The sequence below is a fragment of the Alosa alosa genome, chromosome 19, assembly GCF_017589495.1.
Source record: "Alosa alosa isolate M-15738 ecotype Scorff River chromosome 19, AALO_Geno_1.1, whole genome shotgun sequence".
Taxonomy (NCBI): domain Eukaryota; kingdom Metazoa; phylum Chordata; class Actinopteri; order Clupeiformes; family Clupeidae; genus Alosa; species Alosa alosa.
This window is the reverse complement of record NC_063207.1, coordinates 25,767,391-25,783,903: the sequence shown is the minus strand read 5'-3', so window position 1 is coordinate 25,783,903 and position 16,513 is coordinate 25,767,391. Positions and strand designations below refer to the sequence as shown.

Genomic DNA, 16,513 nt, shown 5'->3' with positions numbered 1-16,513 from the left:
CTCTGTCCTCTGAATACTGACAAATCCTTAAATTTTATATAATAATTTACATCCTAAGAATACAACGCATTTTATTAGCGTTATGGATGTGACATGAAATAGACACACTTTTTTGAGAGATTACACGTTTTCTACAAACGAATTTTGAAGGAAACTGCCGAAACCGTGATATATGTAGCATGAAGGAGCCTTGACTGGACATAAAAAGTGTGTTTTTAAAACTATGCGTCATTTCGTAATGTATTAGGAAATGTATTGGAAAAACTGCCGTTATGGATTTGACATGTCTGAACCAGTCATCCACAAACTACATAAAACACATACTTAGGCCTATTGTAGGCCTATTGAATTTTGATATGAAACAATTTAAATAGTAATTATGAAAAACTAGCAATGAAATTATTGCTTCATCAGTGCCCATTAAGATCCCCAGGAAGAATCAGGTCAAGTCATTTAAAATATAAAAAATAAATATGTTTTTTTCTTTTACTGTCATCAATTTTGGTCAATGATTCCGGGTTACTGAAACACCAGGGAACATGACATTTGTTGGCCACTCCTCCACTTCACTGCGCTAGGCTAAATAACTAGCCCTACTTGAACCGTTGCACCCAAGATGATAAAATGATTATGGTATATTAGTCTCAAGAGCCCACATCAACCTAGCCCATACCCACTCATTAGTGATTTGCACACATACAGTACATGCCCACACACATAAACACACACAGGCACACACACGCACGTGCGCACGCACCCACACACACACACCGTTAGCACCTTAACACACACACACACACACTCTTATACACAAAAGCAAACTCACACATGCACACACTCATTTAAATGCACATGAGTTGCAGGAGTATCATATTTTGTACCGCTATGCGGTACATCTAGTTTATTACTGGCGTTACTCATGTTACTCTGTGGGTATTAGCTACAGAGGATCCGACACTTCAAATGCTGCCATATCGTGTTGTAAACTTGTCAATGAGCGTCACATTTCAAATTAAACTGTGTTACTGTAAACGGATGTGTACGGCAGGCTGAACACATCTGCAACAGAAGAAGGTTGCTACGTTAACTCCAGCTCCAAAGTCAGCCATCCTCACCAGCTAACACGATCATCCAGTTACTGTACAACAACAGTATGACAATTAGAAGATAATCACTCAGATTTTCATATTGGACCACTCGAAAATAGGCTATGTCCATCACTGGAGACATTTTAATCTTTTTGTTTTGTTTTGCTAATGCTGAGGCCTTCCTGTGGTTTTGATCATCTTAATAATCTCTGAAACATCAATTGTAAATACTAAGGTGAAATGTGTTGCCACCAGAACAGACAGAGGCATTATTATGCCACCAGAACAGACGTTTATCAGCTTTGAGGTAAAATAAAGTCTTGTAAATTCACATTATGTAACATCCATAACGTCACATCCATAACGCACCATTAAATGTTTTGAAAGTAAGAAAGGCGCACATGTTTTAAATAATACTTTACATTGATATAAATCAGCTTTGCACAGACACTTTGGACATTGTTGCATCAACACTGTATGTGTAGCATAAACTTTTCCTATAAAACGTTATGGATGTGACATGGTCATGGAACTTGCTGACTTAAAAACAAGAGCCTTACAAATGTGAGGAGCTGTGCTCTTAAGGCAAACTGAGCATACACATTGCTCTACCATTCCCTTGTCAATCTGGAATTTGTCAAATGATAACAATTTGTTGGAACCTTGAGTCCATTTATCTCCTTTTTAAACATGTATAATATTGCCATGTGAAAACTGTTGTTTCTGTATGGTTGCACACCATATTTATGATGTAAGAAGAGTGTAATTCTCCATGAAATTCAATCAGATCAGTTAAACACAGTAAAATATAGACCTAAACAATAAACAATAAACAATAGTTCTATTTGTGTGTGCACAACTTTTATTTTCCATGGTAAGAATGACCTTTGCATGGAATTTCCCTGCATGTTTGTGTGTGTGTGTGTGTGTGTGTGTGTTTGTGTGTGTGTGTCAAACCGTTCGTCCGATTGATTTCAGACTTAGCATGTGTCTTGCTACGGGCACGAGTAAGTGCAGTGCAAAGTTTGACGTTGTTTGGATAAGAAATGCAAAATATATCGTTAAATATATCGGTAAAAGAAGCAAACATTGGTTTTTGCCGCTCTAGCCGCTGGCCACTCCAGGAGTCAACTTACTATTTTGGCTGGTAATTAGTGCAGTCTAGACAGTATTATACAGTTGTTTTCAGAAGGTGGGAGTAGTATAAATTAAATATAAGTATGTGCAGTGTATTAGCAGTAACTTTATTGAGCAGAATAATGTAATGTAATGTATGTACATTATTTGTACATTACACACAACAACATGTACAGATATGTGTAATGTAGTGGCAGTACCATTATAGTAGTAGTAAGAACAATATAGATACAGTATATGCAGTGTATTAACAGCATATATATCAGAAAAACTGAATAAATATGTCAGTGCCAAACTCAGTGACACTACCTGAACATGCGCAAGACAGCACTATACCCTACTTGTACAGCTATTTGAAAACTACAGTAAAGTTACAAATTGCTGTAGTTAGGGGAGTGAGTGAGTACAAGACACTGAATATGTATGTTTCACAGTTTTACTGTATATGCTCTTTGCAATTCTACAGCATTGTAACATAATTTGATAAATAGTTCACCAATTTTGTATACTCAAGCAATGAAATGAAGACTAATAGTTTTATTGGGAACGACTATTCAGCATCCATAAGTATAGTTCATTTTGACTGGCATGACAAAGCAACTGATACATGTTCAAAAGCATTTGCAATTTGTTCAGAGGAAGGAGAAATTGCTACTCGATGTCCACAAATGACTAAATGTTGTGGAGGTTGAACTAATAGTTATGAGAATTTTCATTCTGATCTGAGAAAAGCACCAAAGCGACTGAGAAAAACTGTAAGAATAAGTGTTTGTGCAGGATGAAGAGCAGTAGAATATGTATAAGTGTAATTACAGTGTACATGTGTAAATAAATAAATACAGTACAGTATGGATGGGATAGGGTAGTGCAGTTGTGTGTGTGTGTGTGTGGGGGGGGTCTATGTCATCCACTCCACTGGTATGTCCACCGGTATGTCCATAGCCAATGTATTTTTCATTGGCTATGGATCCTGACTGATTCATGAGATAGATAGATAGATAGATAGATAGATAGATAGATAGATAGCTTACAGAACATCTATGATTCTGTAAATAACTGTATTGGATTTTGAGTGGTATTTGAGTTGTAACACCACTGCAAATGGCACTGGGCCTCGTGGGTCTGCAGTAAAAAATTGTGCTGATAGCTTCTGCCTCCTTATTGGAACACACTTTATCTATCTATCTATCTATCTATCTATCTATCTATCTATCTATGTATCTTTCAGTATGGCTTGATCTATAGTTATATAGTAAGTATAAGAAAACTTGATGTGCTTTAGTGCAGAATGTTTTGTAAAGTACATTGTGTGAAGTCTGCACATGGTATAGTGACAAGTATGAAATGACTATTAAAAATGTAAACTAATTAAAAAATCCTAACAAAACACTATTCTACATGAATAATTAGCTAATAATTGTACATGATAGAACAGATCAAGCTAAAATAAAAGTATTGGTTACATAGTCGAATGATATGTAGGCCTACATTTAGAAATATTCATTGTTACTATAATTAAGAATAGTAAAAACAGATAATAGAGTAAAAACATGTTCTATCTCTGTGTTTTGTCATTGCACTGGTCAATCTGTATGTAAGCACACCAGCCCATTCCTCCCTGCTAGCCACACCCAGATGTCGCTGTGGGGAGTTAAGCTCAGTAGTTGTGACAGCTTAGCTCGCTCTCCCTTTTACACCGCGTGCTCAGTTTTTTTTTTTCTATTCCAAGTTTGACCCTAGCTGCTATTTCCTCTGCTCAGTCTATAAAGTCCCCATGCTTTTCCCACGCAGCCTCTTTCACCGGCCACTAAACCGTGAGTGTCTAACTCACTGTTCTTCAGTCTCTTAAAAAAAGAAAAAAATATATAAAAATTACAAAATATATAAAACCTTCATAAAAAACAATTTCAAGACTAAACATAAAAAGGAAAAAAATACAAAAATCGCATCCATTATAGGCTACAGGCTATTTATTTTTCTCTTTCTTTTTTGTTTGCAAAACAAAACAGAAGGCCTCGGGCTTACTCCGACGTTAACGAGAAAAAGTGATACCAAAGAAAGAAACTACTTTGAGGATACACTGGAATTACTTGCGGTCTATTCTGTCATATCTACCGATATTCAGATTTGGCGTGTGCGTAAAAGTTTCACCGCGAGGGACTAACGATTGTCTCTACCATCAGAGCACCGTGTTCAGTCTTACAATAACGGCTTCACTCAGAGACATTATTACACAGAAGTAGTGGTCATTTTCTAAGCTGTCCCTTGCAAAACGTTGCGCTCAAACGTAGTCAACTCCGAGAAATGAACACAGCGACCGCGGGGAGTTATCCGATGGCTTCTCTCTATGTCGGCGACCTGCACCCTGATATCACGGAGGCTATGCTGTATGAGAAATTCAGCCCTGCCGGACCCGTCCTGTCAATTCGGGTTTGTCGTGACATGATTACCCGGCGCTCACTGGGCTATGCTTACGTGAACTTCCAGCAACCGGCTGACGGTAAGAAAATAAAACGTGCAATCTTTATGGTGTCTGTGTTTGAATCTCATCAGCACATGCTTTGCGGCACACTCCATGGTGCCGTCACTCAACTATGTGGATAGCCTAGATCAGGCTGTATACGCAACGGTGTAGCTTACGACAGTGTAGCATGCTGTTGTACTTTGGTTTACGTGGAACGTGTTTGTACTAACACCGAGTGAATGTAGCCTAATTATCTCACAGTTGCAGACTAACAGTCTCGCCCTTGTGTAGACTAATGCTGGAAAGGGAAGGCTGCCAGGTAATTGTTTCAGAGACATGTATCAAAATGTTCCACGCACTGTATCAAATGAATGCAGGTCTACCAGATACATAAGGAATTGTGACCTCCAAAGGTAGTAACATGCCATTGTACTGACAGAGGGTACGTGGTCACGTGTGAACTGTCACGTCAAAAGTTAACCAAAAAGAACTGACTGGTAAATACCATCGACATTTATATCACAACAGTAGTATATGGCTTGGGACAAACATTGTGTAACTAACACATGGAAGTAAAACAAGGGTGGAGGCTGTAATAAGTGTATTCGGAGTTCCTAGTGGTCTACTTGTCAGTGTGGATTAATGATCAATATTTTCTTCTTGCAGCCCTTTTATTGGGCTATTGAACCATGTCTCCTACAGATTTCACATTTTCTTTGAGCTTTGCAGCTTTGTAAATAGTTCAACAGTACACATGCTGTTATGTCCACATGTGCTGTAATTGCACTTCACTAGTAACCTTGAGTATTCTACTGTACTCACACCAAAATACAGGTATCTTTGGGAATTTTAGCATGTGTCATTTGACCTATATAGAAGCTGTGTCCTACTTCCACTGCAGGAGTGCATCTTGGATATTTGGATGCTGTTTTGCTTTGAGGTTAAATATTCTTCAATACTCTTCACATTTCTCACATTTGGTGTGTAATTTTGTAGAGTACTCTATTGCCCCATATTGTGTATCCTATAATGACCCATTTTTATCCTATTTAAAGGCCTGTCAAGGGAGGGTGCTTTTGTGAAATTAATTTCCACTGACTTCCTACCTGACAGGAGGATAGCAGAACCCAAAAATGCATACAATTCTCAGCCTTGGGTGAATAAGGGCTATGTAATCTATATAAGGTCCACAGTGTCACACAGTATTTCTTAATGCTTGACAACATAACTGCATACATAGATTATGAAGTTCCAAACACGTAAACCAAATGTGTTCCCCTACAGCATCACACAATCAGAGTGAGGTTTAACCATCCAGACTGGAGGCGTAGCAGCATTTAGTATTACAACTCACAAACATCTTCTGCAAATCTCCCATTCTAACTCAATCAAGTATTCCATAAAGTGTCAGTCAACTGCAGTATTATAGTGACCCATTATCTGGGCTTGATATATAAGCATAATATAATAATATAATAAATGTTATATAATATAATATAGCATAATATATATGTCCGAGGTCTCAGAGTCTCCTAAGCAAACCTATGCATGTGTCATAGCATCTAAATCTCACCACTCTCTGTTAAGTCTCGGTTGCTCATATCACACTTACAGTCCCATTCACCCATGTGTGTAACTGTTACACCAGACATGGCTGGACCTCAAGTGTTACTATCACTGTCTTTAATAGCTTGTGTGGGACAGAAAACTATAAGAGACGTCTATAAAGCAGTCTCTGGATAGTGTGCAGTGACATTGAAATATGTCATAACATAATCATGAAAAACACAGCTAAAGCCATGAGGTATTTGTGAGCTCAGCTGAGGTAGGTGCAAAATCAGAAGCCACATTGTGAGAGAGTACACTCTCTTTAGCCGCGTCATTTGTACCCCGCTGAGCTTTTTTTCACCATGTGGGAGAGGATTCTCTAGCAGGTTGTCTGTAGCAGGCCTCAAGCATGCAACAGCTGCATTTGTAAACTCTTGCCAGACCTGCTCCCGCTCATCTACGCATTCTTGTTGAATGTGTCTTACCCCCATCAATGGCAGAGAGCTCTCAACTCGCACTCCATGCCAGCACATAACTCCAAGGACCCTGCTAAGCTAAATATAGATAGGTTTGCAGGCTGTCCAGTCCTTGCCTGTCTGTCAATAAAAGCAGTTTCTTTAGTAGCAAGTGCCTGGTTAAAAAGACTGAGGCCATGTGGGGCTATTGTGGTGATGCTGTACCAGTCAGTTTTTTTGCTAGAAGTATGAAGTTAATTTCAACACCTGTCTTTAGTTATTGCACCACTACGGTCTTCAGTAATTTGCCTTTTAGGTGTATATATTTTCCACCTAAGTACTCCCTTGGGAACCTTCCAGAATTAGTCACTGGGTGATCCCACCAACCCTGAGCTCGATGTAAAGTACAATTGCAGAGCAAACTGCTGATGCCAGCAGACGCAAGGCAGCTCCGTTTTGTTTATCAGACATTTTTAGCGCTGAAGCCCAGGGTGTGTTTAGCTGTGGAGTGACGGGGACAAAGGGAAGCTTTCTGGCTGGCATGTGTGCCCAGTTTGACATGACACAGGACATGAGTGGGAGCGAGCACATGTTGACTTGTGACAGAAACACTAGCAAATATTGACAACACATGAAAAGAAGAAGGTGGATTAACAAAAAACTGTATAGAGGATCAGCTCAAAAATGTATATTGATAAAAAAAATGTTTAGATAACAAAAAGTAAGTCACCCGATTCCCCAGTTGAATTAATTTAGTCCTACTCTCTCCATAAACAACAGTGTAGTAAACAAAACAAGTGTCCTAAAAAGTATTTCAGCTGACCTTTTGAATTTGAGTAGAGCACATTAGCGATCACATTGTAAACATGTGTGAAACATTTGCCATCCGGCTGCTTTTTAGGGATCATTGTGTGTGTTTTTCTATTTGTGTGACGACCATGTGCTTATGCCTAGCCAACCATCTGTTCCCAGCAGCCTGATGCGGTGGTGTAGTGAGGCATGTGCTCTCTATAAAGTAGCATGGTCATTGAGGTGTTGTTGAACTCATAGTAGAATGGCTGTAGAAATTTAGAAAACGGCTTTTTAGTGATAATTAAGATATTAAAGGTCATTGCAAAATGTTTGTGTTCGTGTCCTAAAGGAATGGTAAAACTGTGTTTCCCATTATTGCATTCCATTATGTGTACATAACGTGCTTGCTTCAAGCCTTATCTTAAATTGTTTACATTTCCCTTATCCTGAATATAGTATACTGTAAACAAATGCAAAAATCCACCTGAAAGAAAGCCTCAAGATAAATACAGTGTACAAAGAAAGAACATTGGGACAGACTCTGTACCCACAGTTATTTTATATCTCACATGGCTTGTTCTGACAGAATGAATAATTAATAGTACTTTGTCATCTGCAGTAGGTCACAGAGACACTTTTTGAACCGTGTGTTATGAATGTCATTTACCAACATCCATAGAACAGACAGAGGAATGTCCTGGGGAGTTAGCTGCACCATTATGCATTTAAACTTTATACTACAGAAAACGTTACGTCCCCAGATTGCTCTATTCACTGGAATGGATGAATGTGGATACCCACAGACCTGCTCCGATGAGTCTGACTGCCTTGTTTCTGAGACAGTTCTATCCATTTGGTACATGGGCCTAGATATCCAAACCTAAAGCAAGCAGGTTGCTTTTAATTGGAAACAGCATGCAAAAAATTCAGACCTCATTTAAATGTCCCAGAGATATGTAGCAGCTGTTCTTTCAGGGTGGACTGTAAATTGATATAACAAACACCATATTTTTTGCTTTATATTATTATTTTCACAAACTGTTCTCCTGGGTAATAGGCACTGGCTCCCTATGCCTTTACTCTTGTTTTATATGTTGAACATGTGGATGTGCATGTTGAACATATGGATAAACTTGTGGATAGATATTTAAGACCAAGCCTGTCTTTTTATTTCCATGTCTGAATTACTGAATAGAACTATCATTCTTGGAATTGTCCCCACATAGACTGTTCTTCACAAACTGAATTGTTTTGTCAATTTACCAGTTTTTCATTTGCACTGTTCTCAAACAGCCGAAAGAGCCTTGGACACCATGAACTTTGATGTGGTCAAAGGGAAGCCCATCAGAATCATGTGGTCGCAGAGAGACCCCTCGCTCAGGAAATCTGGAGTCGGAAATGTTTTCATCAAAAACCTGGACAAGTCCATCGATAACAAGGCCCTGTATGACACTTTCTCTGCCTTTGGAAACATCCTGTCCTGCAAGGTGTGATGCTCTTCTCTACCCCCGCTGGGGTCAATGGTAGTTGGGTGGGGGAAGAGGAGGAGGAGCAGGAGGAAGAGCAGCATGGTTGTAGCCCAAGGCTGATTGCTGTCATAGTGGAGTATTTCTAAGGAGGGATTTCAGAGTGTGTGTGTCAGTAGACATTTACACCAATGAAGGAATGTGAACATGATCTCATTTCTTTTAAGGCCATGTGACCCCTCGGGTCACCAAGCGACCAAGATATCTTGTTTTAGTAAACAGCCTTGTTCACGGCCAGGGACGTTATGTTAGTGAAGTGGCTTAGTGATTGTTTTTGGCAGCACCTCTAGAAGTGACAGGAGAGCCTTTCATTTCTCCATTTCAGGTGGTGTGCGATGAAAATGGATCCAAAGGATACGCGTTTGTGCACTTTGAGACACAGGACGCGGCCGACCGTGCCATTGAGAAGATGAACGGCATGCTTCTGAACGACCGCAAGGTGTGAGTGTCCAGACAGTGAAGGGGTCACTTGGGACTGGCCTATGGTCAGACTTAAACAGAGGCACATGGTATCATCACACATTTATCTGTCCACACAAGTAATTCCTTATCAGGAGGAGGCATTTGATGTTGTTGAGACGGAATGCTTGAGGCTTAAGGGGAGCAGCGTGTCAACTTTAATCCTGTGCTCAAATCAACATGGGCCAAAACATCTTCCCTACAGTGCCTTGGGTGTCTGTGTTGCACACTGTTTTTTTCTGTGTGGCCTGTGAAGTGTGAACCAAGAAACTAACAAGTCTGACAAGATGTTTTGCAGTGCTCTGACAAAAAGGAAAACACATAGCACGGCCTCTCTCAGTCTCCCGATGCCAGCTGAGTGTTCTTACATGTGTGTGTTCATGAGTGTGTGTGTGTGTGTATGTATGTATGTGTGTGTGTGTGTGTGTGTGTGTGTGTATGTGTTTGTTTCTGTCTGTTTGTCTGGCTGTCTTGTGTGTAACCACGCTTGTGTGTTTTAGTGATGGCGAGTATGCAGGAATACACTGCTGGAGCATGGAATGGGAGAGGTCAGCGTCGCAAGGTACAGTCCCAGCATAGGGAGCTGTTGCAAAAGCAGAGCAATCAAAAGCACACCCCCCCTTCGCCTCCTTTCTGCAGTTCCTCTGGAAATCACCACTCTCTCTTCCCTAAGTGTCTTCCTGTTTGCCATCCACCTGTGCAGCATGCGTGTCTTCTGTTAACACAATACCATTAACATTGCAGTGGAGGTTCACAAGAGGACCCTCTGCTGTCTGATGTGTTTTTCTTCCTCAGTGTTCTATCAAACACACCCCTCCCCCCCTTCAACACAAATGGTCCTGCTCTTGATGTGATACATCCCTGATACATCCAAGACAAGAGACTGCCCCAAAATGGTTCCATGAACCGTACATTCTCAGATCGTCTTTACATGAGCTGTTGTGTGGGTCCATCTTGTCACAGGTTTGTGGGGCGCTTCAAGTCTCGGAAAGAGAGAGAAGCAGAGCTCGGTGCCAAAGCAAAGGAATTCACCAATGTCTACATCAAGAACTTTGGGGAAGATATGGATGACGACAGACTGAAAGAACTTTTTGATAAATATGGTAGGTTATGAAGGTGCTAGACACAGTATGAACGTGTCATGCTGAAAAAAAAACTACAAAAGAAGTAGCCTACACTGTTATAAATCTTTTACTTTCACCTGTCTGACAGGCAAGACTCTGAGTGTGAAGGTCATGACTGACGCCACAGGCAAATCCCGAGGTTTTGGGTTTGTCAGCTATGAGAAACATGAAGACGCTAATAAGGTAATCCTGTCAAATTTAACGCTACACTGTTACTACTGACTGACCATAAGATCATCCACAATCCCCCAAATGTTATGCCACATGACCACTGGATCGATCTGTCATAACCAATTATGTATTAATTAGTATGCATTTTTAGTCTCCAACTTCAAAGAAATCAGTGTAAACCCCTAAGACTTTGTCAGATATTGTGAAGACAGCATGATGCTGATGGAAGGCAATTGTCTCCTGCTTCATCAGGCAGTGGAGGACATGAACGGCACAGAGCTGAATGGAAAGGCTGTATTTGTGGGACGCGCCCAAAAGAAGATGGAGAGACAGGCGGAGCTGAAGAGGAAATTTGAACAACTAAAGCAGGAGAGGATCAGCAGATACCAGGTGAGTTCAGAAAAGAAAACCAATCTAGCTGTTTTTACTGTACCTTTAGGACATAATTACTGGTCCATAAACATACTATAATCTTACCCTGTATCGAAAGTGATCATGGCGTGATAGTGGCCAGGTCATTGATAACGCAGGGAGAGAGAGCTGAAAGTCTTTCCCGTGTTTGCTGGACTCTCTGTTCCTTATAAACCCTGTATCTTTCAGACAAGTCCATTATGCTCTGCTATGTAGCATACAGTAGCGACTACTCCAATGAATGTTGTTAAAGGCACATGTTCATCTAAGAAGAAAGAAACTTGTCAATTCACCTTCACAATGACCTCAGTGTCCCTCAAGTTTACAAAAGCTTATAAAATACATGTAAACATAACCATGTGTTGTTTCAGGGAGTAAACCTCTACATAAAGAATTTGGATGACACCATTGATGATGAGAAATTACGGAAAGAATTCTCTCCATTTGGCTCCATCACCAGTGCCAAGGTAAGAACACACTAGATAAATGAGAATGCACTAATATGATGAGAGTTTTTCAATGGCACATGGTAAGTAGGAACATGTTTGTCTTGTCATGTGGCAAGTTTGCTTCTTCTTTTAGATTCAGCCTGTACAGAAAACATGCCTTTGCTGTTCTTTCAGACAACTCAACCCACAACTTTTTAGACAAACACCTAAAGAAGCATCTCTAAGTAGTGTGTGTATGTGTGTGTGTGTGTGTGTGTGTGTGTGTGTGTGTGTGTGTGTGTGTGTGTGTGTGTGTGTATATGTGTGCGTGTACAGTCACTAACCTCCATTCCAACTGACCCCTGCAGGTGATGCTGGAGGAGGGACGCTCCAAGGGCTTCGGCTTCGTCTGCTTCTCTTCCCCCGAGGAGGCCACCAAGGCCGTGACAGAGATGAATGGCCGCATCGTGGGCTCTAAGCCCCTGTACGTGGCCCTGGCCCAGCGCAAGGAGGAGCGCAAGGCTCACCTCACCAACCAGTACATGCAGCGCATCGCTGGCATGAGAGCCATGCCGGCCAACGCCATCATCAACCAGTTCCAGCCCGCTAGCGGCTACTTCATGCCAGCCGTGCCACAGGTGAGCCTCTGGAACACAACCGGCACAGTGTGGCAATAGCAGTGCTAAAGACCATTAGCATAACACATTTAAATATACCTCTGGTGTGTGCCTTAACACTGAGTTTAGAAGTGACTAAAATATGAAGAAACTTGACAAGATTTTCAAATGGGTACTTTGATTTTGAATGTCTCAGATCCGATTACAGATCTTCAGTTGACATTGTTTTACACATTTGTGTTTGAAAGCAAGGACAAAATGACACTTGAAAAGTCTATACAGAAATGCAATGTGGGCTTAAGTTTGGAGACAGGATGTTTGTCTTTGGTTTGAGGATGCTCAAGCATTACTCTTTGCCTGGATATGTATTCATCTGAATGAGTCTGTCATCTTCCCATCTCACTCTGTCACACCAATGTGTTAATGACAGATGGAGATGCAGTGTGTGTCCAATTATGAGAACAGTAAAGAAATGAGAATGCATTGAGTTGCTTCAAACACCAGGCAAAATGAGCACAACAGCTAATCTCAACATACAAATTGATGATGATGAAAAATAGCCTGAGCAGAAATATGATGAGTTGAGGGTGGAACTTTAAATAGTTCTTTAGCAGAAATCAGGAAAGCATAATTTAAGTGCCACACTGTTAAAAAGAGTACATTAATATTTGCAAGTTTGGTAACACCCACTGCCATGATCACACTAGTAAAAATTAAGGGAATCAGATGGGATTTGGACACTGTGACTGTCCAAATGAATCATTCAGAAATATTTAAAAGTTCTCTAAGCACAGTTGGGTAACGTCACTTCTGTTGTTGAAGTTGAAGAATATACACTGTAAAATCTAACAGCTATCCTTACTTAAATTTTCAGTAAGTCACTCAGTTTTTGTCTTTTGTTGATTTTGGCTTTTGAGATTACTTGCCTAAAATTAATCTCCCAAAGCCCTGCTTCTATCCTCACTGGTAAGCTAAGCCTACAGTACAGTGCTGTGTGGGAGGGGGAGTGGCTAGCGGCGAAAGCCAATGTGTGCTTCTTTTACCAATATATTCTATATCTTTTGCATTTCTTATTCAAACAACGTCAAATTTGGCACTGCACTTACTCATGCCCGTAGCAAGACACCTGCCAAGTTGAACTGAAAACAGTCTGACAAACGGTCAGCGAGATATGCGTGCCACAGACATCCGGACACACAGACACACACGCTTCTTGCTTCATAGATAGATTGTAATTTAAGATTGAATTTCAGGATTAATATGTGATCCCTTTTAAAAAATGTAGCTGTGGGCTGTGGCATTATGGGAAATGTCATATTAGTCAATGTCAAATGTCATTTTAAGTAAGGGAAGCTATTATGTTTTACACTGTGTATATATAATGATATATAATGATATATAATCATTATATATATCTTATCATGAGCAATGGTGTTAACAATGAAAAGATACAAGTGAAATCATATATATATAATAATTTTGTTAATAATAATGTTCATCTTCATTTCCAAGGCTCAGAACAGGACCACATACTACGCACCCAATCAGCTCGCCCAGATGCGGCCAAACCCACGTTGGCAACAGCAAGGTGGCCGTGGACAAGGTAAAGAACTAGAACTAAGAACCAGAACTAGAACCAAGAGCTAGAATCCATCATAAAATGTTAAATACGTGTAGCCTTGTCATTCGACACTAGTTGTTTACAGTACTTTGAAATGCCTTCCAGAACAGGACAGTAATGGCAGACATTTGAATCTGTACTTTTTAGGCAGCTTCCAGGGTATGCCTAACTCTCTGCGCCAACCCGGTCCTCGTGCCAACCTGAGACATTTAGCCCCTAACGCCAGTGCCCAAGGCCCACGGGGCATCCCTGCTGGAGCCCAGAGAATGGGTAAGGAGCCATAGTTGTACTCAGACATTCATATACATCCATGTATAATCTGCCTTCTCAGGGAGAGGAGTTAAACTAAAACAAGGACAAGGCTTAAGTCTAGAAATTAAGATGGGAATGAATTACCACACTTTATAGCCAGGAAAATTACTAAAAACCATTGACTATTCCTATATTCAGTTCACATGCCATATTAACAGTAAGACAACAATGAATCCACAACAGTGAGGGAATATCCTAACACACTTTTTCTTCTAATCTGTAGGGAACACTGGACAACCAATGGGTCCTCGCCCCTCCATGGGCATGACCGCCCCACGTGCCATGCCACCATATAAATATGCCACTACAGTTCGCAACACACAACCACAGGTGGTGCAACCCATTGCCTTACAACAGGTAAAATCATCATCTTTCAAATCTCATAAAGATATGGTTTGTAAATCTAATATTCTTCAACTGCCATCTGCATATGCAAAGAACAAAATGTATGGCTATGCTGCCATGTAGCAAAGCTAATGGATTTGACCAGGAAATGAAATAAAAACTACACTACACGCTACGCTACACTCTGCTTCTTTTAGGCTCAGCCTGCAGTCCATGTTCAGGGTCAGGAGCCCCTGACGGCCTCCATGCTCGCCGCTGCTCCACCCCAAGAGCAGAAACAGATGCTGGGTGAGTAGATGACACAACTGCAGGGGTAGCGCTGACAGCCCCCATCAAACAAACACTTTAATGGATTCTGGTGGTGGTGCTGGAGTCAGCCAGTCAATGAGGCAGATCAATAATGGGGAGGTCTGAGATTAAAGATGTGATAGACTGCTCAACACATAAAGTGAAGCGCTCACCACTGAGTATTGTTTCCCTACTTAGATTGTTTTCTGCATCATCCCGTTTAGAAACATTTCCACACAAATCACAAACACACAAGCTTCAACATTCCTCAGTTGGCACTGTTGCTTTTTTCAGGTGAACGCCTGTTCCCACTGATCCAGGCCATGCATCCCAGCCTGGCAGGGAAAATTACCGGGATGCTGCTGGAGATTGACAACTCTGAGCTACTGCACATGTTGGAATCCCATGAGTCTTTGCGCAGCAAGGTAGTTATGTAAACAACACAAACATTACATAATGCTGCACTGTCCTTATGACTTGCCTAGGCAGTGGTTTCTTTGAGTCGTGTTCCTGTGCTCACCTGTAGCCCAAGGTGCTAACTATCCTGATAAAGCAGTTGCTTAAAAGTCCTGTCCCTAAAGTCCTGTACTAAATTATTAATCACTTTAGATAAAAGTGTCTGCTAAATGACTAAATGTAAAAGCAGTGTAATATACACAGTGACAGCTATTCTGCCGAAGCCATAACCAAGTCAGATATTATTGGAGTTGTCTTTCATTATTGTATACACTTTAAAAAAATGTAAAACAAATAATGTTTGCCAGCCTTCTATTATCAATGCTGTTTTTTTCTACAGGTGGAAGAGGCTGTTGCTGTGCTCCAAGCTCATCAGGCAAAGAAGGATGCCACTCAGAAAGTTGGAGTTAACGCAACAACAGCAGCGGCTTCTTCATGATGGGTAAGAGGGTGCAAAACATGTTACAAATTCAGATCAGTTATCTAAACATGCTGTGCTGTTACACATACCTCCTTCACAGTATCCATAAACTCCCTACAGTTTCTGAAATGATATAGTGTCTGTCCATGTATGGGTGTAGAAACCTAAAATATACTTATTGCATAAACTGTGAAAACTAAAGCAAGGTGGCTCACATTGCAGAGTGGTTACTAATATGTTAAAAATGTAATACTGGTTAATGCAAATATTTCTCTCTCATAGGTTTCAAAAACAAGTGGACCGAGCAGAAGTCACCACTCTGGTGTGAACCTGGACATCAACTGAACAACTAAAGAAAAATACTTTAAAAAAAAAGAAAAAAGAAATACAAAAATATACTTGAAAAATGTATTACAGATCTGATTTTCAGCTCTGTGGTTATTTTTGATTGCATACAACTTCATTTAAAATGATAAAAAATTAGAGGCTTTCCCTTCAATCTGAAATACCTCTATATAGTGGCCAGGAGGACAGGCATTGTTTTCCTAAAAAGAAAAAAAACAAACATAGTTCTTATTTTCTTCATTTTGAGAGTTGTGTGTTTGCTGGTTTGATTGGTACCATTCGATTTCCCATCCACAAAAAATACACTGGATGGTGTGGCAATCTAAATAAAGGAATGCAACATCTAATTCATCTCTGTGTATTGTCTTATTTGGAAGCATATATGTTTTTTTAGTTAGCCACTAAAGGGTTCTGCTGTTTAACAGTAGAGTCCGCTAATGTGAGCTCACCACCAATCAACTCCTTCATTTGATGTTCCTGAAGGCCATTAATGAACTAGAATAGT

At 40.4% G+C, this 16,513-nt stretch overlaps 1 protein-coding gene and 1 non-coding gene across 2 annotated transcripts; both read left to right on the top strand.

The window, feature by feature from the left end:
- Nucleotides 1-4,016: 4,016 nt before the first annotated feature.
- On the top strand, nucleotides 4,017-16,359 carry pabpc4 (poly(A) binding protein, cytoplasmic 4 (inducible form)). The gene is made up of 15 exons (XM_048228290.1): nucleotides 4,017-4,725; nucleotides 8,778-8,971; nucleotides 9,336-9,451; nucleotides 10,433-10,572; nucleotides 10,682-10,776; nucleotides 11,017-11,154; nucleotides 11,547-11,642; nucleotides 11,972-12,241; nucleotides 13,733-13,823; nucleotides 13,989-14,111; nucleotides 14,377-14,510; nucleotides 14,696-14,786; nucleotides 15,081-15,211; nucleotides 15,583-15,684; nucleotides 15,946-16,359. The coding sequence occupies exons 1-14, from the start codon at nucleotides 4,530-4,532 to the stop codon at nucleotides 15,679-15,681; spliced, it is 1,914 nt and encodes a 637-aa protein (XP_048084247.1). The 5' UTR covers nucleotides 4,017-4,529; the 3' UTR covers nucleotides 15,682-15,684; nucleotides 15,946-16,359.
- On the top strand, nucleotides 11,241-11,367 carry LOC125284747. The gene has a single exon (XR_007191917.1). It is a non-coding gene; the product is annotated as a small nucleolar RNA SNORA71 (small nucleolar RNA).
- Nucleotides 16,360-16,513: the final 154 nt, after the last annotated feature.

Coding starts and splice junctions, on each gene's coding strand:
- pabpc4 (XM_048228290.1), top strand. CDS start 4,530: ATGAACACAGCGACCGCGGGGAGTTATCCGATGGCTTCTCTCTATGTC. Junction 9,452..10,432: donor CTTCTGAACGACCGCAAGGT/GTGAGTGTCCAG, acceptor ATCTTGTCACAG/GTTTGTGGGGCGCTTCAAGT. Junction 14,787..15,080: donor AGAGCAGAAACAGATGCTGG/GTGAGTAGATGA, acceptor TGCTTTTTTCAG/GTGAACGCCTGTTCCCACTG.